The sequence below is a fragment of the Astyanax mexicanus genome, chromosome 11 (genome assembly GCF_023375975.1).
Source record: "Astyanax mexicanus isolate ESR-SI-001 chromosome 11, AstMex3_surface, whole genome shotgun sequence".
Lineage (NCBI taxonomy): Eukaryota > Metazoa > Chordata > Actinopteri > Characiformes > Acestrorhamphidae > Astyanax > Astyanax mexicanus.
Window position 1 is genome coordinate 30,721,254 of NC_064418.1, and position 24,651 is coordinate 30,745,904.

The 24,651-nt window shown below is 37.7% G+C and overlaps 1 protein-coding gene across 3 annotated transcripts; it reads left to right on the plus strand.

The window, feature by feature from the left end:
• Positions 1 to 4,149: 4,149 nt before the first annotated feature.
• gad1a (glutamate decarboxylase 1a) lies at positions 4,150 to 24,606 on the plus strand. 3 transcript variants are annotated; one of them, XM_007253499.4, is made up of 17 exons: positions 4,150 to 4,535; positions 5,326 to 5,518; positions 7,161 to 7,220; positions 9,435 to 9,590; positions 10,558 to 10,800; positions 11,783 to 11,873; positions 13,471 to 13,583; positions 15,564 to 15,679; positions 15,766 to 15,845; positions 15,976 to 16,030; positions 17,177 to 17,293; positions 17,426 to 17,490; positions 18,143 to 18,221; positions 18,616 to 18,765; positions 20,200 to 20,307; positions 20,577 to 20,666; positions 22,229 to 24,606. In XM_007253499.4, the coding sequence occupies exons 2-17, from the start codon at positions 5,443 to 5,445 to the stop codon at positions 22,400 to 22,402; spliced, it is 1,773 nt and encodes a 590-aa protein (XP_007253561.3). In that variant the 5' UTR covers positions 4,150 to 4,535; positions 5,326 to 5,442; the 3' UTR covers positions 22,403 to 24,606. The 3 variants fall into 3 exon arrangements, with proteins under 3 accessions (XP_007253561.3, XP_015462433.3, XP_022536082.2); XM_015606947.3 differs by having other exon boundaries at positions 5,329 to 5,518; XM_022680361.2 differs by lacking the exon at positions 5,326 to 5,518.
• The last annotated feature ends 45 nt before the right edge of the window (positions 24,607 to 24,651 follow it).

Sequence of the window (24,651 nt, forward strand, 5' to 3'; positions counted from 1 at the left end):
ATCCAAGTTACCTGATCTCCATGTTTTTGGACTGTGGGAGAAAACTGGAGTTCCCGGAGGAAACCCACGCTGACACAGGAAGGACATGGAAACTCGACCAATATAGAGATTTGAACCAAACACCACAGTGCTGGGAGGTTAACGTGCAAACCACTAAGCCACTAGATCCTCATTAAGCTTTTTATTTAAGTGGAAGTACTAAAGTATTCAACATTTTTGCACTTAAGTATTGCAAGTAGCTTATTCTAAAATGTACTACTCAAGTACTGAAAGTAAAAGTTGTTGTAGTTATTATCAGAGGTGGAAAGTAATGAATTACATTTACTCAAGTTACTGTAATTGAGTACATTTTATGAGTAATTTGTAATTTTTACAGTAGTTTTTAAAATAGGTAATTTTACTTTTACTCAAGTACATTTTGACAGTAAGTAATTTACTTTGCTACATTAGAAAACTCCCCGTTATTGAGTAAAAAAAAAATGCTGGGAAAAAAAAAAACAATTGTCTGAATTGTTGAAAATTTTTGGCACGGATGCTCGCGCGTGGAATAATGAGGCAATAACGTCCTTATGCAATGCAAAATGTGCCCCGCCGGACAGAGCCGTCAGCTTTCAAAACTTCCACATCAAACCTGCGATAGCATGTGATGTAAGTACTTTTATCATTAAGCAATCTGCTTAAATGTTAAAAAAACATGTAAATAATTAATAATTAATTAAAATAATAATGAACTGTAAAACTATAAAATTACAGTTTATAGTGACCTATATTATCATAGCTTTTTAACAGTAAAGAAAAAAATGGATCATAGAAACCTATGGCACTTGTTTTATGGGGTGGTCTGAACAAATACTGCCTGAAAGGTTTAAATTATTATGTGAAATAATAGTTCATTAAAACAATTTAATTTATGATTTGTTTTTACTTTTTTACATCAAATAAATACAAGTAACTATGTAACTTTTATGTAATTTTTTTAATTGAGTACTTTTTTACTTTTACTCGAGTAGATTTTTAGATAGGTACTTTTACTTTTACTTGAGTAGAATTTTAGCAAAGTAAAGGTACATTTACTTAATAAAACATTTTCAGTACTTTTTCCACCTCTGGTTATTATAGAAAGCAGTGGAAAATTTTCAGAGTGAAAGACAAAATGGGAGCACCGTAGTCTTCATATAAGATCAGCTTGATCGCTTGATGAAGCGCCTCAATAATGAGGAGCTTCATCAAACCAGGTGACAGTTCAGAGCATCTACCATTCTGATACTGCGGTGATAATGTGGGTTTAGAATGATTTCTAACATTTTTTTCATTGTAACAAATAACAATGCAGCACATAAAATGCATCTAAAATATGTAGGAAATATGGAAGTAGGGAAAAAATAATACTCCAGTAGATACATAAACAGAATTTTATTACTAAAGTATAATAGTGAAATAGTTCTAATTTGATACTATACATCTCTGATTGTGGACAGCACATGGTCCAGCTGTTGGAACCACATTTAAGCAATAATACACTCAAAGTTCATGCTATAATGTGTTATATTAGCACAGCTGTGCTGCGGTTGTAGACCAGCACAGTAGATCAGCACAGCAGTGCCAATATTACATGTTATAGTATGAACCTTGAGTGTTTTATTGCGATTGTTCCATTGTTGCTGTTTATTGAAATATTTTAAGTTAAAGAGGACAAAAAATACAATCTGTTTGGTTATAAACACTCTGCGAGTTAAAATAGTTCCATTGCTGCTCTGTTTGTAGCTGCGCTGTTTGGCTTGTAGGTGCTGCATCGCTGCTAGATTACCTGTATGTGGTGGAGTAATATATGAAGAGTTCTGTTTACATTTACATTACCGGCTGATAATGACACTCATAGAACGCCCCTCAGCCAATCATATTAGTGGATTGAAACTAACTGTGGTATAATAAAGGTTTGTGGGTACTATATGGTGTTGACTGACATATGCATAGAGCATTTCTCTATAAGGTAAAAAAAAAAGTCTATGTGGTTCAGATCAGAGATCAGAACAGTTTTGGCCCCTTGTTTTACACTCTGCTCCAGGCCCGCCAGATATGAAGGGTGCTTTATCTGCTGCTTTTAGATTTCTCCACAGGGGTTCTTTTGGATTCTTTGATAGTAGCAGCAAAGCAACCCTAAATCATCTTCTATGTTTACTATAAACAGAACAACAATATGCTTTACCAAAAGTTCTACTATAGACAAGTCTGGCTTTGGAATCCTACGGTAAGTTTCCACAAGTGTTGTGTTAAAATAGCAACAACTGACATTATTTTACACAAATTTTAGTTTTGAAGGTCAGTAATGTGGCAGTTGGCATGCCAGTCCATAACTTAAGAGAATGTATTAGAATGCATACTTCGGACACTCTGTACATCATCATAGTCTCTGTACATCATCTGCACGTCATAGTGGCAGTGTCAGCTGGGACACAACAGGCTGCTATATTGCACCGTCATCTAGTGGTGCTTTGTGGAACTGAAGTTGTAAAATCTCTCTCACTCTCTCTCTCTCACTTACTCTCTCTCTCTCTCTCTCTCTCTCTCTTACTCACTCTCTCTACCTTTTTTCCCTTTAGCTTCCAGCTTCAAAGACAAAAACGCTTCTCGCGCAAAGGTGACCACCTACAGTGAACAGGGCACTCAATTCACCCGACTATGTCAGACTTAAGCGCTTTTTCACGTGCAGGAAAAAATCCAGCCATAACCCTCAGTGTCCTAAAATTGATTTATTAAGATTTATTACTATTCTTATTCTACGTATGTCATTATTCTACATTCACATTAACATGTATGTATTCGAAATTATTTTGTCTTTTAATTTCTATCCAATAATTAACTTTACAATTCTTCTTTTATCATCATTTTGTCTAAGATGAAGTGAAGCAGTGGGGAAGATCAGCTAGACATCATGACAGGGTTCTGCTGGAAATTGGCGGCTGGTGGGTGGTTGAGACGATATCTTCTCATTTGGAATGTGTGGAGGGAGCTGTCCAGGTGCTGAACCGCCTCTCCACTATTAACTAAAGGACACGTATCTACACAACATCTAGACCAGTGGTCTCCAACCCTGCACCTGGAAGGATACCTTTAGGATTTGGGTCCAAAATTCCAAACCATAGATAATTACCAGCTAAATACTGCCTACTTTACGTTCTTTACTGGCTGGAAGGTGTGATATTTTTTTCGGCAGCTGCAATAAATGAAAAATAAAGGTGATGCAATGCTTCTTTTTTTTGAGGGCTACCAAAAGTGGAAAATTTGTATCCCCCTTTTTTTAATATTTAAATGTGAATGAGCTCTGCATTAAATGGAATATACCATTGTAAAGGGTCTTTACAAAATCATACATACAGTATATACAAACATGGTTATTCATTCAAAAACACTATTTGTAACACCTTTATGTTCAAGTTTAAGATGAATGTAGATCTCCAGAAGGGTTGGAAACCACTGATCTGAAAAATCCCAAAGGAAAACAATCACTTAACCTACATTATATTTAAGGACACACATTATAATGTCATCATTCCGTTCGCCTTTTCATTTCTCCCCACTGTCGGTGGTTCCAGTTCATTCGAAGCTGCAGAAACTGTTTATATACAGATTATATGTTTTATGAGCATTTGTTTAGCATTTTTCACAACGTGCGTAATTGCCCTTTTAAGACTGAATGCTCAGCGAGTGGGAGCACATTAACCCGACTGCTTGCTGCCACCGTGTGGATTTTTCTTCTACAACAACATTTACAATTGGCTTTCTCACAGTTTTTTTTTATATAAAGGCTAGATTATAAATGAAGATGTAGTTTTTTTTATCATAATTCGATAATTTAGTACTTTTTAAATTTAGTACATTTAAATCAATCTAAAATAGTCCCAGGACCTGATGTGATTTGACTATAATTATAACATAACCCATCCCGTGCGTTTCCTGTGTTTGATTTAAAAATGCAGGATTATATCAGGAATAATAGTGTATGAATCATCTTTTTTAAGCTTATAGGTAGTCTACTCATGTCCTTGGCTTTATATGAAGGTCAGAAATATTCCCAACCCACTCACCCCCTCTTTCTCTCTCCCTCCCTTCCCGTTTAAAGTGTTTCAGCGTAATGTGTTGCTATTGGGTCAAACTTCGCAAGTCTTTGTTCGTGACTCGGATTCTCATTCGAGGCGAAAAAAGTGCTGCGGGCGCGTCCCCCCAAAAGTGGATCTGCGCTCCTGGAGATGCAGCCGTGAGATGAGCGTCAGCGAACAAAGCCACTTTACGACGTTTGGGTAGCGCGACATGCGCTACAGGAGCACACAGCACCAGCGTACTGACCAGGGAACGATTACGCGCCCGAATATCCGCGACTTAAACAGCGGTTCTCTAAAGGTCACAGTGGATGGGATTTAGTCCGCCTGCGTCTGCGCCTCTGAGCTCTGGAGTGAAGGCGCAGAGCTGAGATTTCACACGCCTCGAGATTCTGGACAGTCTATGCTGTTGATCACCCACTGGATCTCAACAGAGAGGTAACTTCAGACTTTAGATCGTTTCATTTGTTCTCTGTGTAAACGTTCAGACGTTCAGGTTTGCTCTTACAGGTGCTTTAATACAGTATTTAATCTGAAGTGAAATGGGAAAGTGTTGGTATGGTCTTTATTTGACAATTTAGTCTTGATTTGGATTAGGAAAAAGACAGATTGAGTAAAATGAATTTTATTTTATTTCCGTTATTTTTGTCTGATATTAATTACTATCAGGTATTTCTTCTCAGCTGGGGTATATTTTTAAACGAGGTGCGTTTAATTATTTGATGATAACTTATAACACGATAAGGGCTCGATCCATCTTCATATTTCTGTCGCTATAAAAAATGTTGCGCCAGTAAAACTGTAGCATGTAGCAAAAATGCCTCTTTTTGGTATGTCATATAAAATGAAAATGTAACTAATTCTGTACGTGCATTAACTACACACTATGACTGTATGACTATTAAATTATTATTATTTTAATAATTATTATTTTTTTAAAGTCATCATTAATTATTATGGGCGTTTTGCGCCTGGCGTTGATAAAAATGAAAAAATAAAAGTGGGACAAAGTGGTAGACTCCAATAGTCTTCAAAAATAGCTCACCCTGCCTGGAGCTTGACTTGATACAGACTAAAAATACATACCCTCAAACCCAAACGCAATTAATTAATTTAATAATTAATTAATATTTAAATAAATGGATGGGGCTTTCTACTTTGGTCAGACTGATTGCTTGATATATTGTTCAGACCAGACCACCCTGTAAACTTTCTCTCTCCTCTTCAGCAGCAGCAGTGGATGTGATTCTTCATCCTGCTGGTTAAAATAAGAGCTGCTGTGTTCGGGCTGAAGGGACAGCACTCCTCGCGCGCTCGCGGACCACGGTAGTGTGTCTTTAGAGTGATGGCGGCGTGGGCACCTTCCTCCTCCGCCGGCGAGCCAGATCCCAACACGGCTAATTTACGACCACCTTCCTCAAGTAGGTCCATCACCGATAAAACGCTATTTCACTCCGGCTATTTGCTTTGTGGCCAGTGTCGTTAATCTTGTCTGCTGGGTGGGTGAGGAGGGGGGTTGTTTGGGGGGCGGGGGGAGTGTGGTGATGTGGGGTAGTTTGGGGGGGACGGTGTGGAGGGGGGTAAAACGGCGCTCTTCGCTTCGTCTCACCTACAGCAAATCACCGCTGCAGTGCGCGCGCGGCAGACCTCCCGCACCAGTCAGTCTGAGCGGGGCTGCTGTCACATCGGGACCGCTGGACAATTAAAGAAGACAGACGGTCACAGCAGGACCGATGCGTCTCTATCGATTTCAAAATGCCACCATTTAGCTGGCTAACTTTGAACAGTGAACAGAGGTCTAGTTAGAAATGTGCTCGACCATGTATTTATTATTAGAAACATTTATTATTAGATAGTTGTGCTGTAGTTAAGGCTATTATTAGGCTAAATGTTATGATTCATAAATGAATAAATACTCTAAGAAGGTTGTTTGCAATATTAATATTTTTGGTTTATTTTTATTTTTTTGTCCTGATTAATTGTTATAATTGCAGTTGTAGTTAAATGTACCACATACAGACAGTCTGCGCCTATTAAGCCGCCAAATGGCCTTTTCCTTTTTATCTGTGGTGGAGGAGAAAGGGCGTGTGTCTGCAGCGCTGTGTAATGAAGTGAAGAGGAGCTCTAATTGTAGAGATATTAAATAGGTCCTAATGGCTGGCTTTTGGCTCCAGCACATTGCTCTGAGGCTGTGGGGGTTTAATAGCTTTTCAGCCCCAGAGAAGGGTGCAGAGAGTGGGAACCCTGAACCGCGCCCAGTCCATCACACACATTTAACTGCGCTTCACAAAGCACCACTTTTCTCTTTATTTCTCTACTGCTTTTCTTATTGCAGCTGCTGGCCTGCCTTTTGTTCTTATGGTAAAAGCTTTTTTTTAATCGAAGACTAAGTTTGTCGGCGGTTTTGAGATGTGACTGCGTTTAAAAAATCTTTTCAAAATATGAATATAATACATTTTAAAATAAAAACAAATATACATATTATTTGCCTTTGTTTTCATTTTTTTTAATTACATCACATTTCAAATAGCCGAAATACATGATTTTATGTATAAAAAAATGTATATTGAATTATGTTTTACCTTAATTCACACTGAAAATATCTGCGCAAATTTAACGGCTGAATTTTAGACAGTTTTTACACAAAATGTTATTCTATAGAAAACGGCGTAAATGATAAAACGGCGATTTTCCGTGTTGTTGTGATGGACAGATCTAAAACAGGCCTGGTCGTGTTCTCCAACTGTTATGTGGTAAAATGGGATGATTTGACCGAAAGGCCGTGAGGCCTGGCCCAATGAGATAATGCCGCTGGTAAATTATAGTGTGTGCCAGACATGAAGGAGGGGGGGTCCACCTGCTCTTATATTCACCTCCACCTGCAGGCTTCAGAGCACGCGCTGTTCATTAAATTGCAAATTGGTTGGGGCACTTTGGTCTTGGCTAGACTGCATAGTCTATAGAGCCGAAATAGAAACACAGAGACAGACAGAGAGAGAGAGAGAGAGAGAGAGAGAGAGACGTAGATTAGTTCTCATTAAGTGTGTGTGTTTTTTTCTTAAGGCTATGACTGGAGCGGAGTCGCACACGGGTGTACGAGAAAACTGGGGATGAAGATCTGTGGTGAGATTTTTTATCATTATTTAATGGTAAACAAATCAAATGTAAAAGCAGCTACTCCTTCAGTAGAGTACAATATAAAACAAAAATGGTTCTATGAAGTGCTGAAAACGGCCCTTTGACTTTGTAGAACGATTCTATATTGCATCAAAAAGCGATTGATTATACAAACATATTTAAATATTTCTAATACACATAGAAAAACATTTTTGTACAGACAAGTGTTTAAGCTGCCATGTTTCTATATATATTATAACCTATGCCTTAAATAAATAGCACATTAAGGATACGGTTTTAATAATAATTTTACGTATAATGTTAATGTTGGGCATTACAATTGTCCAACATTTACACTGAGGTTAATATACAGTTCAATATAGAACGTTTATAAAATAGTATGTTCCTGTGGCGCCCCCCACCTGCTAAAGCAGGTCTCTGACCAGCTATTTAGACATTTACAATCAATTAAAACTAGACGAAACATAGCTGTGTTCGTAATGAAAACTACAGTAAAACACAAAACTACAATTTAAATGGGTTTTGCAGAAGTCATAAATATTGTTGTTTTTACATAACATATATAAAAAAACATTTTTATAATACAATACGAATCGTGGTTGTCATCATAAAACATTTTGTTCCAGTTAATTTGGGAGAATTTATATTGATCACCTTAATAGGAAATAAAGCTAGATTTACAAGAAAAAACGCAGAAACGAACTTTAAACTTTAAAATGATTATTTACTATACAATCCTTAATTAAATGTGTCTGTACTTTATACAAAATTTCTAATTAACAGTGATTGGTTGGTTCTTTTTTATAGTACAAAAAATAAGCAGCGAATACATAACATCTAATGATTTTCGAATAAATGTAATTTGCAGAATCCCAAAATAACTGATTAATTCTTATAGCTACTGTAGTTCATATCTACCGCTGGTCCACCAGAGTCTAGATTAGAGAGGAAATCTCGAGTCCTTCATTAGGCTGCTTGCAGCCGTCCCTGGGGAGGATGAATGAACAACAGAAATGTGTTCAGTGTCCGTGTGTGTGAAAGCGATAGCGCGCGACCGGTGCGCGCGCGCGCGTGTGTGAATGGTCTGCGCTGCATCTGATAAGACTTTGGGTGACTGGTGGGAAAAATGGTCAGGCAATTCCCTTTCAAATAAATCCGTGTGAAAGAGCCTCTCTGATAGCCTTCTGCTTTATTTCAGTTTGAGCAACAAGCCTATTAAACACGGCGGGCCGGTTTGTGCACGCGCGTTTTATGGGTTAGCCATGGCAACACAGCAATACAATACATAGCGAAAATGAGAATATTTTTATAGTGTAAATTTAGCTAATCACAGCACATAGATAATTAAATCATAATTAGATTATTGTTTAATGTGTAATATTTTGAAGAGGAGGCCTCCATTTTTATTTTCATTTCAAGTCCTGTTTTTATTTTATTTTTTCAGACTCACTGCGCTTTATAGTCTCATTGTAGTAGGTTTGTTTCTGTCCTGGCTTCTCCGCCGTGCTAATACTCCATCGCTTCAGGGTAATACCTTCTACACCGAACGACCTTCTTTTAATTTAAGTCGCAGTCATCCGTCCAGTTACTTGGCAGTCGTTTCGTAAAAAGAAAGAACGCATTATCAGAAGAAACCGATCAAATTTAAACACAAGCCTGTATTTTTAGCTGCGTGTTCTATGAATAAAAATAGCAATTTTGAGCTGATCCGTTCGGAGAAAGGCGCCTCAACCCTCCATTGAGTGCATCACTTACAATTGCTATGAATTAGGCGGTGCATTGTAATTTTAACACCTATTTTCAGCCACGACAGTCCCTGCCTCCTGCGCTAGGATTGGCTCAGGGTTGGTTAATGGGCGGAGCTTTCTGTGAACATCAACTATCAGTCAATACTGATGCGGGAATTTGGACACCTCTATCCAATCACAGCCGAGGAGGGGAGGTTTCCCCGAAAAGGGGTGGTGAAAAATAACGCGCTCTAAATGTCGCTGTTTGTTTCTGCACAGCTGGACTTTAGCTATTCGTCCACAGGGGCAACCTCTCCTATCTTTTATCCGACCTCGAGGAAACCCCTCTTTAAAGAGCCAGAGATCACATTTACGGACATGAACCTGTTTAAAGACTGGGAGACAATGTTTGGACATAGAAGTCGCACGATTCAGTCTTCTTCATCTTCTCATCCCTCTTCTAAAAATGTAGGATTTTTACAGAAGAATAATAATCTGGACGAGAAGAGTCGGATTGTAGGCGCTTTTACCGAGCAACCATCTTCAAAAAACCTGTTAACCCGGGACAACGAGAGAGAGTCCCACTTCAGACACACAGAAACGGACTTCTCCAACCTGTACGCTAGAGGTGAGCCACTCCACAGCTTTCTGCTCTCAGAGCTAAATTTTACATTCAGTAAAAAGTGCTCTAGACACCTGAGAAAATTGAATTAATAAACTCATTAATAATATTTGGGTCCGCATTTTTAGAACACTGATTTTTAAATAAGTAGTAGAAATGAATGCAAAATAGTAGTATAAAATAGTTAAATTACATTGTTGGTAATCTTTCATTTTAATTGTATAGTAGTTTTGTCAGTTCCAATACATGATCAAAGCAGCAAGTGTTTTTGTGTGTCTATGTTAAATTCAATTATATTTTTAGTAGCTTTTTTAAAATATATTTTATCTGCTCTTAAAAAAATAATTGCAGAGACTAGGGGTGAGCAATATGGCCCTAAAACAATATCACATTATTTAAGGGTGTTTGCCAAAGCACAATTCTTGGCAATCGGACAAAACATTAACAGAATTAACCAAAACATAATTTCAAGAATTCGCTACTGCAACAAAATGATTACATTTTATGTACCCAATGCATATGCATACCATTAATAGAGATTTTCACCAGATTTTAACCAAAGTCAATGATCCAACAGATCATGATACTAATAATGCACTCTCCGTATATCCAGGACTGAAGTAAAATAAATGGTACTGGACAGATATAATCTGTCTCTAGTTGATATTTATTGGGAAATGGAAAATGGATGCATTTTTTTCTTTTGCTAAAACAGCAAAAAATGTTGTATCCTGATGGCCCATATGGCCCAAATATAATAATACATATTTCAGGGTTTTTTGTTTTTTTGATAATGATGTTCAAAAATATGATTCCATATGGCACACCCCTAAGCTCAGACCCCTGCCTCACTGAGCTTTTACTGGTTTAAAAATGCACAACTATTTTAAAGAGCTCCAACTATATATCATCTGACTGAAAATCTGTTTTAAAGAGTTCTGACTGAAAATTACCCAATGTATGTTCATTAAAGATTTACTGCCTGCCAAAAATGGAGAAGAGCCTACTATCCAGTTCCTGCTGGAGCTGGTGGATATCCTCACAAACTATGTGCGCAAGACATTTGACAGATCCACCAAAGTGCTGGATTTCCACCACCCACACCAGCTGCTGGAGGGTATGGAGGGCTTCAACCTGGAGCTTTCAGACCAACCAGAGAGCCTGGAGCAGATCCTGGTGGACTGTAGAGACACACTCAAATACGGCGTGAGGACAGGTAAGAGATATGAGATGAGATACTGATATTTGAGGGTGTAGATTTAGGATTGCGGTTACTAACCAATGCTTAGTCTATATGAACTGTCTGATTTTAATTCTAGTCCTGTTATACAGTTAACACTACTAAAACTGGTAGCTAATAGGAATCATACTAACCAAAATTAAATAGTCTTAGTCTTTATTGGCAGTGCTTTTTTTGGAGATTATTCAAGCTGTGTGTGAAGAAACTCAGGTACTTTTCTGGGTAGACTTTTTCCAAACATTGGTGTGAGGATCTGATTGAACGAACGAACATCACAAAGCAGATTTAAGAGGTACAGGTCCAAGGGAGAGGAAAAACTCTTTGAAAGGAAGAAACCTTGAGAGGAACTAAGACTGAACAAGAGGAACCCATCTTCATCTGGTCGACGCCATAGAGCACAGCAAATAACATAACAAAAACAACTGGGCAGAGGGGATTTGAAGAGTTATAGCTAATATGACAGCAGGATATGAATTATGAGAATTGCATTCAGCAGAAAGAGCATTGGTAAAGTCAGGTACTTGTGTTGGATGATTACTTCTGGATTCTTAATAGAACTATAGCTCACCCCAAACATATTGGATGGAGCTCTATTATACCAGAGAATGCAGTCCAGTACTTTAGGCTTTATACCCCTCCAGATGATGCTTACTATTGACTATTGTAAACTATAGTGGCACCTTGGGGATTACTTTAAATGGCTCGTTCTATTGGCATTGCCTTGCTTGAGAATTATACAGTCTGTGGATAAAGCTGAACATCTCAGCAGTGGGTGCATCTCAAAGTAGTAGAATTTACTCTTAGAAAGGCTGACACAAATATACAGGACTTGCATCACCCTAAAACTAACTTATAGTTTATTGTGCTATTGTTCATTGCACTGAACATTTCAAATGAATGCTATTTGTTTGAGTAATTAACTCTATACACACTCTTTTAAACATGAATTTCTTTTCAGGTCACCCAAGGTTTTTTAACCAGTTGTCGACCGGACTGGACATCATTGGCCTGGCTGGCGAGTGGCTCACCTCGACTGCAAACACTAATATGTGAGTTCCAACTTCTGCTTATTCCCTGCTGGTGTGTTTATCATACTGAAAGAGTGCAAAAGGTGTAATTGAAACATTATCTAGCAGAAACACACACAATAGCTTTAACAGGCTATTTGTCAAATTGTCAGGAAGTACTATTGTTTGTTGCTCTGCTTAGCATTTTTTCTTCAGCATTTCTACATTCAGATCTCTTGGCATGTACTGATAGTGATCAACTTCTGCGTTTGAAACCAAACAATCTTTGCTGTCCTAACAAATAAAAAGCACAATGTTTTAAATTAGTCTGTAAAACGGTATAGAGCTTTAACACACAGCCTGCTGAGAGAATGATCTAGAATGCAGGTTCTGCTGATTTACCTGATGAGCCCTTTTAGAAGTTGTGCAGACTGATATTCTGAAGGAACCCCACAATTAGCACGAACATAAATATCAAAAATAAAGTCAAAGGCACTGTGTTGGGGAAAAATGATTAAAAAGTCTTTAATGTGTCATGACAAGTAAATTTAAAAACATTGAGGCCAATTTTTTGCCCGGCTTTAAAAGAGCACCTGTTGGACAGATTCACAATTCTAATACTCCCAATAACGCTTCAGCCTATCTTTTTCTTTGCCACAGTTAGCATGTTCTCATCAAGCAGAGACTACATTCTACATTCTACATTCTACATTTAGTGTGCAGTGTATCTACTCTTTTCAGTCTCTCCAGCAAGGCAGGCTAAGGTGCCCTACTGAATGAATGTTGGTCTCCTACACCATGATTCATCAAAATAACCCATGATACTTTCCATCTTTGGAAAAACATTATAGCAAAAAAGCAGCAAGGTGTGAACACCCCAGTCCAGGTTGACCTCTGGAGGTCAGAATTTCTATTATGTCTTTTTACAGCATGTGCCCTAACTATTTAAAGGTCACTGAAAGATACAGAACTGATTTATTTCACTATTTACTGTCATGGTCTATTGATTTCCCCTGTTGCCCTCAGTGGTTTAAAGAGTAGAGAACCACACTCAGTTCATAAAGTAGCCTATACAATTAATTACTGTTAAATCACAGAACTAATCCTACTGTAAAAAAAAAAAAAAAAAAAGATTTTAGAAACAGTTTGGTTATATTTGTATTAAGTGGTCGTGTATGAGAAGCTTGAAATCTTGCTAAGTATAAAGTATACAGCTGAATAAATGATCTTAGTGTAACCTGAGACCAGGGCGCTTGACTTATGTTGACTCATCCCAAAATGACTCTTTATATTAATTATCCAAGCCTGAACAAACACTTGACATTTATGGTCACTAATTAGCTTCTGACTGGCCCTAATTGCTTCTGATGCTTATTGATCATCATTAAAGTGTCAAAAACGTTCTAACTAAATGCCTCCACTGGGATCATTGTGTTAGCATATGTTTAGGTGATTGTGTAAGAGTTCCTTGCGATGTGCAATACTTTTAGAACCGTAGATAAGATACTGTGTTTGATTTGAATGATCATACTGTAAGTAAGTTAAGAAAATTATTATAAGAAGACCATGTGTTTGTGGTCAGTATACATTTTTATAGATGTATTTTATAATGTTAATGACAATTTGTGTCTCTCAACAGGTTCACGTATGAAATCGCTCCAGTGTTTGTGCTAATGGAACAGCTGACTTTGAAGAAGATGAGGGAGATAGTTGGATGGCCTAATGGAGAAGGAGATGGCATATTTTCTCCAGGTGAGCTCAGATACTAATGAAAAGAATGATGACAAAAAAGACAACCTTACAACATCGATATATTATTATAGTATTATAGTATTGCAATCAACTTTCATCTAATCTAAACATAGTTTAGATTTATAATTATTAGTTTAGATGTTCAGAACACTAGATAGCAGTATGTTCGCTATCTAGATATTAGATCCCACTGTTCTGGCTGTATGAAAAGTATTTTCATTTACTCAGATTTTATAAATCAGTGGTTTTTATACTATGAAGGTTTTCCTAAAATGTAATTTAAACAATCTTTAAACAAGCTACATATATCTCTTTGCTTATAGTATCACAATATATTGCGATATAATAAATTGTAACCCCCTGTATCATGATACATATTGTATTGCCAAGCTCTTGCCAATACACACAGCTCTGCTGCTGACAGACTTGATAAATCCAAAGTTAATATCAATACATAGACACAATACTCCCAAGTTCCCAAGTCCCATTGACACACTGGTCTATTCCATATGATAATCTGATACAGCGTTTCTCAACCTTTTTTCTATCACGACACCCTTTAAATATATGCGAGATGTCAAGGCACCCCAGTTTACGGGGGGGAGGGGGGGGGGGTGGTGTGCTGGCGCAGTACTTCAGGTGAGAACGAGGGGTGTTGCTGGCGGAATATGAAATAAAATAGCGCGTCACAATTAGCGCGATTAGCGCGAAACCTGCTGACTTTTCAAACGAGTGAAATACTCTGCTACACTGTATTCGAACACAGATTGCGTCACAGCTGCGCAGTAATACACCGCCTCTGTGGGTCGCATCCTTCAGAGTATGCTACCTGTGAATTGGGACACACCCCGACACGAGCTGACTCTGGAAAGGAAATATGCACGCAATATTTTGTCGCGGCACCCTGGTTGAGAAACACTGATCTGATATATGGCACTATGTAGATTGTTAAAAGATATGATATTTATTCAAAATAACTGAATTACTCTATATCCAACATACACTACAATGTCAAAAGTACTAGCTGTTTAGAAAAAAATAATTCAGAGCAATTGCTATGGAGCAATAAAATCAAGCACTTAATCATGCATTCTGCCTACTTTTGAAAAAGAATGGGTGTTTCTAAAGAACTCATTGAATTTCAGTGTGGTGCTGTAATAGGATGCCACCAATACAATAAGTCAGTTCATTAAATGTCTTCCCCAAAATATTCCATGATAAGCTGTGAGTGATTTTATTTAAAAAGTAGCAGAGTTTAGCAACTGCAGCAACTCAATAATCAAAAGATTTGGTGTACATAATTATGCACGGATAAAGCTGGGTAATATGGCAAAATATTATACCACAGTTTTCAAAGATAATCTTATGATACACAGTGTTTACCATGTTTTGACAATTTCACAAAATGCACCAGGCGTTGCAGCTTCTTAAAAACTCATATTCAAATACTCTTTCATTCATAGGACAGTGAATTATATATATTCTACTCAATTTAACAGGACTTTTCACACTCTCTGTAATGAAATATACAGTTGTGTCAGTGTTCTTTAAGAACAGATTATATTCTCGATATGCACATTTTTAAAACAATAAGAAAATATCAATATATAACTCTAGTATGGAAGATAATGTGTTAAAGTGGCCAGTGCACTGCTAGCTCAATAACTACAGAATTTCAAACCTGCTGTTAGAGGGCAAAAGAGGGAGACCAACTCTATATGAATACTCATAGATTTAGAAGGGAATAATCCATTTCAGCCAAGTTTGATAGAATTTAAAGAACACCACCAGATTAAAACTCAAAAAGTAAATGGCAAAAAGTATTGTATTACCCTAAATTAGATTTTAGTATAGGGTATTTGGTGGTTTCAAACATTACTTCTTAGCTTAATGCAGTGCTTGATTTGGTATGTATTGTGTCAATATGATCATAAAAGTGACCAATCATTCTCAACCATTCTCCTTGTACTTCAATTACAGGAGGAGCAATCTCCAACATGTACAGTGTGATGATAGCTCGGTATAAGCACTTCCCTGAGGTGAAGACTAAAGGCATGACAGCAGCTCCTAGACTCGTGCTCTTCACTTCTGAACATGTATGTATTTTCTGAATGAATAAAGATAAAAAAAAAAAGCATAATTGATGGTTTTGGTACTAAATCATCAGATTGTTTTTTCACAGAGCCACTACTCCATAAAGAAAGCCAGTGCAGCTCTTGGGTTTGGCACAGAAAACCTGATTTTGCTGAGTACAGATGAGAGGTAAGGAGATTTCCTGTTTGTGCTGTAAACTTAAGGAAGTGCCTGGTGTGGAAGAGTGTGCGAGTGTCTGTGTGTGTGTGTGTGTGTATGTGTGAGGACGTCTGTGTTACATGTCCGTCTCCTTTATCAGAGGTAGAGTCATTCCTGCTGATCTGGAGGCCAAGGTCATTGATGCCAAAAAGAGGGTGAGTGTACCTTAGAATAGATGTTTAATTCAAGTTACCTTTATTTTTTTATTGTAATATTGTATGAAGCTCAGTACATACACTGACATGCCACTTGTCATGGGACAATATTTGAGCCAGATTCTGCTTGTTACGATCATTACCAGCCAGTGTGCTGTCCACTGTGGGTGGTAATGCCTTCTATGCCTTTTATGGCCTTGTGGATCACATGGGTCATCAAAAAGATAAAACCTCTCAATGACACCAACACCAATAATGTTCCCAAGTCATCACTTGAAGTAACATGTCGTAATCAGTTTATTTACTGCTATCTCTATGATTTTTGGCATGTCAGTGTATATGTTTCTACACTATCTATACTGCAATGATATTATCACTTAGACTCACTTAGAGTGTGTAGTTTATATCTAATAAAAAAATATATATTTTTTTAATGTAGTTGAGGTATTCTGACACTTCTGTGAATGATGGAATCAATGAAAAGACATTTAAACTTGATGATAAACATGATCATTCAATATACGGCTCTGGAAAAAATTAAAAGACCACTAAAGTTTCTGAATCAGTTTCTCTGATTTGGCCATTTATAGGTAGATGTTTGAGTAAAATGAACATTGTTGTTTTATTCTATAAACTACGGACAACATCTAATTCCATATAAATGTATTGTCATTTAGAGCATGAAAATGAGAAATAAGAAAAAAGAAAACAAGTACAAATTTTAAAGTTTTAAGAGTACAGAAATCAAAATTTGGTGGAATAACAATGGTTTTTAATCACAGTTTTCATGCATCTTGGCATGATCTCCTCCACCAGTCTTACACACTGCTTTTGGATAACTTTATACCACTCCTGGTGCAAAAATTCAAGCAGTTCAGCTTGGTTTAAAGGATTGTGATCATATCGATTGTCCTCTTGATTATATTCCAGAGGTTTTTAATTTGGTAAAATCAAAGAAACTCATCATTTTTAAGTGGTCTCTTATTTTTTTCCAGAGCTGTGCATAGACTATTACAACCACAAAACCAACAAGTATCTCCAGTAATGTTCTTGGCTTTGCTACTTTTATCTACTTTAGTCTGTGGATGTAATCAATTCTGTGTGACAACTAAGAATGACAGCTCATTTGTCTTTGCACTTTTTCAGGGGTGTGTTCCGCTCTTCGTGAACGCCACAGCTGGCTCCACGGTCTACGGAGCTTTCGACCCCATCAATGAGATTGCAGACATCTGTGAGAAATACAACATGTGGCTCCATGTGGACGTAAGTGAACACTGCAGGTTGTAAGTGTTATTAGAAAGGCTGTTAATACATTTCTCTAAGGTTGATTGGTTAGAGCACCAAACCTCTTTTAAGTGTTGCCAAGAAAAAAATTGTTTTTGTGTTTCTCTTCAGGGAGCCTGGGGAGGTGGACTACTGATGTCCAGAAAGCACAGACACAAGCTGAATGGCGTCGAGAGGTACATTTTACCTTTCTTCAGCACTCCCACACACACAAACAAACACACAAACCCACATAGAGTTCACATACAGGGGTTAAACAATGAAATTGAAACACCTGTCATTTTAGTGTGTGAGGTTTCATGGCTAAATTGTAGCAGCCTGTTGGCCAATCTTCATTAATTGCACATTGCACCAGTAAGAGCAGAGTGTGAAGGTTCAGTTAGCATGGTAAGAGTACAGTTTTGCTCAAAATATTGCAATGTACACAACATTATGGGTGACATTATGGGAGTTCAAAAGAGGACAAATTGTTGGTGCACATCTTGCTGGCGCATCCGTGACCAAGATAGCAAGTCTTTGTCATGCATCAAGAGCCACGTTATCCAGGGTAATGTCAGCATACCACCAAGAAGGACCAACCACATCCAACAGGATTAACTGTGGACGCAAGCTGTCTGAAAGGGATGTTCGGGTGCTAACCCAAATTGTATCCAAAAACAATAAAACCACGGCTGCCCAAATCACGGCAGAAATCAATGTGCACCTCAACTCTCCTGGTTCCACCAGAACTGTCCGTCAGGACAATAAATTATTGTGGTCTAAATCCAGGTTTCATTTTCCAACCCCTGTATATGAGTCTGTTCTCATTGCACTGTGTTATTTCTGCAGGGCAAACTCTGTCACGTGGAATCCTCACAAGATGATGGGCGTTCCATTACAGTGCTCTGCCATTCTGGTCCGAGAGAAGGTGAGGCAAAGAAAATAGAGAAAGAGAGAGAGAGAGAAAGAAACGGAGTGGGGGTTGAAGAGACAATGTATGTAAGTATAAGAAAGAGAACAGCTAGAGAAGTAAAAGAGACAGATGAACAGAAGAACAAAAGGGTAGACGAAGCAGTGGAGATGGAGGAAGAGGGAGGGTGCTCACTGAAGTGTATCATCACCGATTCTCTTCACTCCGCATAACCTTTCTCTCCCATTTTCTCTCTTTCTTTTTCTTTCAGTCTTTCTTTCGTGCTCTCTCTCTCGCTCCCCCCCGAAACCCCCCTCTCTTCTCTCTGCACTGACATGTTATTATGTGAGTATCTGACAGTCTGATTGTTTCATGGTGTGTGTGTGTGTGTGTGTTTGCCTGTGTGATATAGGGGCTTCTGCAGGGCTGCAATTCTATGTGTGCCGGCTACCTGTTCCAGCCTGATAAACAGTACGATGTCACCTACGATACTGGCGACAAGGCCATACAGTGCGGCAGACACGTGGACATCTTCAAGTTCTGGCTCATGTGGAAGGCAAAGGTACTGCGAATTAATGGACCACCAATGAAGTTGATGTGTTTTTTTTATAGTAGAGTAAATGAAAAACATGTAAATATAAATCCTAATATAAATACACCAAATAATGATTTTTACAGTATCAAACAGTATCAATGTTGTAGAGCCCTTCTGTCATGAAACACCTAACCAAAGTTGTAACTCGAGTACTAATAGCACACCCATGTCTAATACTACTAAACATGAGTGAATGAAGTGAATGAGTAAGCAAGTCAATATCTGCGTTAGTGTTCAAGAGAGTGAGCAAGTCAATATGCTTTTGAGTGCGTAAATGATTGAGGATGTATGCAAGAAAAAGAGCAAGTCAATAAACAAGTGACTGAGGTAGTGATGTATTTGCATGTGTAAAGAAGTGAGTGAGTGAGTAAACGAGTGAGGGAATAACTATGTATGTACTAACTTTTCCACTGCATGGTATCTACGCTACTCAACAAGACTTGTCTTGGCAATTTTGCCATTTTTAAAGTACCTGCTTTTCCATGACACTAAATCACCATGTGTAAACCTTAAACAGAGCTGACTGGTCAGAGAAAAAGGTTACCCTGTGTGATGATTTGCAGACATACAGCACAAAGTAGCTATTTGTAAAATCTAAAAAAAAAAAAAGTTACAGTGGCGATCACATTTATTTTCATTCCACTGTGACATTTTCACGTCTTTCCTAGTCCATCTCTGTGTTTTTTTTATCTTTTTCTGTGCTCGTCTGCTTTCCTAGTCATGTGCTTTCTTGTACGTGGCTTTGTGTTCTGCTTGTCTCCAGCCCTGTCTTCAGTGCACCCACCTATGTTCATTTGTAACTCCTTGTTACCTGTCTCCAGGTGTTTCCTGTTTCCTGCCTACTTCTGTATAAAGTATATAGCTGCTTTGTTTTTTTGTTTACTTGTTGGCTCTTGCATGTTTTCACGTCGATGTCTCAGTTTATTTCTTGTTTTTGTTTGTTAGTCCTGTTTGTTTATTCATCCTGTTTTTGTGTTCATATCTTTGCTTTATTTCTGTTTTATTAAATGTATATATACTAGCATTTGTGTCCACCTCTGTATCTCTCTTGCTTAACCTGACACCCGATCACAATGGCAGCTTGTAAAATTATGTATTTAAATAAATATGCATTAATTCAGCCATATGTCAGGCGTAGGTAGTGTAAAAAGGTAGTGTCTGTGGTAGTGTAAACTAACCAGGTCCCAAAAAAAAAACTAGTAGATTTGAGTAGCATTGGCATCATGCAGTGTAAAAGTGGCATGATTGGTCGAGTGAGAGATCAACAAAGTAGGTATGTGAACAAGTAAATTACGTATAAACCAGGTGAAACCAAGGTTCTTTGCATTAACAAAACAAACAAACAAACAAAATACTGTTTTACAAAGACAAATGTCATCATGCTATTTATGTCCTCTGCAGGGTACCATTGGATTTGAGAAGCATATAGACCGGTGTTTGGAGCTTTCTGAATATCTCTACAATAAAATCAAGAATAGAGAAGGCTATGTCATGGTTTTCCAGGGACAGGTATGTAAAAACAACCCCCCCTTCTAAAAAAATTATTTACAATTAATTATTTATCTGTTATGCTAATCATTAACCATATGATTCAAGTGTACATACTGTATGATACATTTGCCTGATCATAAAGATATTTATTTTATAATGTTCCTTTGAGTAGTAATCTAGTTTCGTACCAATGAAATGAAATGAAAAGCTGTGATATCTAATGAGAACTCCTGCTGCTCTGTTTTTCTCTCTATCTTACTCTCTCTTTCTTTCTCCCGCTCTTTCAGCCTCAGCACACTAATGTGTGCTTCTGGTACCTTCCCCCAAACTTACGTGGCATGCCAGAGGGAGACGAGAAGAGACAGAGGCTCCATAAGGTAAAGTACCATCATCTTTTACAAAAAAAAAATAAAAATAATTGGAGTATTATTTTGTTCCATGACTTTTGCCATATTCAATGGAAGCTAAACAGAATGCTATCCTGACCTGAGGGATATGCAGGTGGGGTCTCCTATCTGTTTACATGGACAATTCTGACCAGACACCGGTGGTTACGATCACTACCACCCACTGCCCTGTTTACTGTGGGTGGTAATGCCTTCTATCACACATTCCTGGTACACATGTGGATGAAGGAACATCACACAACATCAGAAATGAAATGCCTCTTCCAACTGGCACCCCCTTTCAAGTCTTACTCATACTGGCCAAGGTTTAGCCTTGCTCACAAGAGAACACCTCACTTATACAGTATCTTACAAACATGAGTACACCCCTCACATCTTTGTGAATCTTTATAATATATTTTAATGGGACACAATTTAAGATATGACACTTTGATAACTCAACACACAGCTATTAAGCTGTCCAAACCACTGGCAACAAAAGTGAGTATACTCCTAAAAGAAAATGGCCAAATTGTGCCTAATAAGCCATTTTCTCTCAACAATTTCATGTGTCGCATTAATGTTACCATGTCCCAAGTATGAATGGTGTAAGTGGAGTAAGTGTTTTCAATTTCATGATTTTTTGTTGACTAAGATGGTATCCAGAATTTGTGTCAGTGCCCTGGTAAGAAGTACCAAGACTACTGTACCTTGCCTACAGTCAAGCATGGTGCAGGTAGCATCATGGTCTAGAGCTGCATAAGTTCTGCAGCTCGCTGGGGAGATTAATTCCAACATTTATTGTGACTTTCTGAAGCAAAGTATGATCCCCTGCCCTCAGAAACTGAGCCACAGTGCAGTATTTCAACATGATATCAACACCAAACATATCTCCAAAATGACCACTGCCTTAAAAATAAAAACAAGGGGAAAGGTGCTGGACTGGCCATGCATATATCCAGACCTAAACTCTATTAAGCATTGTGGGGCATCCTTAAACGGAACGTGAAGGAGGTCTCTAACATCCACCCAGGTCTGTGATGTCATCATGTGGGAGAAGAAGAGAATAAACAAACAGTCGAGCTCTGGTAAACTCCATGCCCGAGAGAGTTATAATAACGGTAGCCACACAATTTAGCCATTTTCACTTGAGGGTGTACTCTCTTTTTTTTAGGCGGTTAAGACATTATTGGTTGTGTGTTGAGTTATTTTGGGGAAATCTACCCTGTTATACTCTAGCTGTACACTGACTACTTTCCATTGTATCAAAGTGTCATATCTTCAGTGTTGTTCTAAAAGATATAATAAAATATGTACACAAATACAAGCGGTGTACCTACTTTTGTGAGATTCTGTATTCAACTTATTCTGGCATCCCAAGCTGTACCTTAAATGCTGCTATCCCCTGACATTCAACAGCTCAACGTAATATGAATGATTTGTAACAAAAGCTTGTGGTACAAACATAGAAAACAAAGTGTATAATGTGTAGTAATCCCTATGTTGTGTTCTGTGATTGAAGAGGAATTAAATGATTTTCCCCTCACACACAGGTGGCCCCCAAAATCAAGGCAATGATGATGGAGTGCGGAACAACAATGGTGGGCTACCAGCCACAAGGAGATAAAGTCAACTTCTTCAGGATGGTCATTTCAAACCCGGCCGCCACCAGGTCAGACATCGACTTCCTGATCGATGAGATCGAAAGACTGGGCCAGGATTTATAAAGAGCGCACAGACCTTTTAGCCAGCTGTCACTGAAGCGATGGTCAGTGGACACTGGGCCGGGATAGATGCCCCTGATGGAGCTCTAACAACAATTCAACATAGTTTAGCCAACATTCTGGCAACCCTCGATTTCACACAATTTCACCTTTGTCTGATTAGCCTACTGGTCCATCATGGACATATGTGAAGCATGACCTTCTTTATGAGATTTCATAAAACGATATTGATAAACCACAGCATTAAAAAAAAACAATAATGTCCAGTGGAAAAGTGCGATTGGTGCTGGATATATTAAAGGATTACTATGGTGTTTTTCTGACTTATCACCACCTTGCACAGATGTAGCATATTGGTTTATTCATTACCATAGACAATAGAATGTATTGTAACCATATGCCGTTATATATGTGGTAACTGACAATATGCTACAGACATAGTTTAGAAAAATACTGTAGTATTCCTTTACATTTTCCAAATGAATTACAGCTGTTCCATGATGGAGCTGTACGTGAAGGTGAAGCCCTGTAAAGGCAGTGCACCAGCTGAAGGAGAAGATATCATCTGCTTTATTCTACTCTCTCAGTGTGAATAAAAAAAACCTGTTTCACTCGTAACCTCGTAACCCGTAAAAGTTTCACTAGGTATAAATACAGTACAGTAGACTCCAGAGTTCTCTGCACTAATATACTATGTATATAAATACTATATACATTTTAAAAATACTCTGAAATTTCTCGAAATCAAATAACTGTTGGTTCTAAGTGTTGTTAATGTGATTACACATAAGTCAGATGCATATCTTAGCTGTTTTCCTGTGGTATAAGTGAATGGACACTAATGCAATCATCACCATCCCACCAGGAACTGTATTCAATTGCTGTGTTTTTAGAACTAAAAGTCCTTTATGTAGACTGTGTACATTATTGTTATATGGCCTTTGTGACAAACATATTGCATAGTTTTACAGTGAGAAGCATTTAAATAGTGATGACCAATTCAATAGAGATATTTATTAAGATTTTATTTATACGAAGAGATTAAACTGTGTGAAAGATGTCTTTTCCTCCATTTGTAAAGGGATCCTTATTTGTATTTCGAGAGAATTATTACGACCAGAGTGTTTTAATCAATGTTTTAGAGACTTCAGTGTATTCATTGACCAAAGACATGGAATGAAGTGGTGTTTATTTATTCGTCACTTTAATCTGTACTACACAATTAACCTAGATGAAGTGATCAGTGTGAAAAACGACATCAAAGAGCACATTCAATATAACCGTAGTGCAATCAGTGTGGTGTAGCTGTGATTGTCACTATTATTATACATACACAATGAATGTTCTAAGTAATCGTAGTTGTAGTCGAGTCCAGTGAAAAGAGGCGGCTGAGTTCTAGCTAGTATTGCTGGTTCTTGGTAAGAGAAGCACAACAGATGTTTATCCCTTAAAATTCAAGTATATATATACATATATATGTATTTTATTAATATTTGGAGAGGAATTTTATTCACGTTTTAATAAATGAAGGATTGCTTTTGAAATCTACACTGAAAAAAAGAGCTTTTGATTCAAGCGTATACTGTTACTTCAATTCAGTTCCTACCAAAATAAGTGAAATAAAAGTAACTGCACAGTAATTGTGGTGATTTAAGGGATTCTTTCTTGCACATATGAATCAGTCACATACAGAACTGTGCAGAATTCTTTGGCCATTTTTAGTCAAAAGTCTGGCTTTAAAATAAATACATATAAACCACAAACAATACTCTGATCAAATGTGTGTGAGTGTGGTTGCCCTGGTAGTCACTGCGGAAATGAATAGCATTTAAATGTTAATGGTTACCTAAGACCATTGCACAGTCCTGTACATTTAAAGCACCATGTTTTCAGTGTAGATTTGGACTAAATTATATAATTATTAGTTCTTCTGCATTGCAATTGCTTTTCAGTCTAAGAATGGGTTTCAGGCCTGAAGGATTTGTTTCCTGAGGCCAGATTCTCAATATAAAAGTGTGTAGAGAGAGACCTGGGCTGTTTATCAGAAGCAGTAGGAGAGATGATGTATTTACAGACAGAGTGGTGGTTATATACAGGCGAGTCTGAGAGATAAGACAAGCACTTTAATCTACAGTCACACACTAACGTGAACTTGTGCAGAACTGCTGTCATATAAACACTGCAAATAAAACACTCAGCTTTCAGTCTACCAGTCTCCTCTCTTTTATTGGCATTACACAGAATTGTTTAGA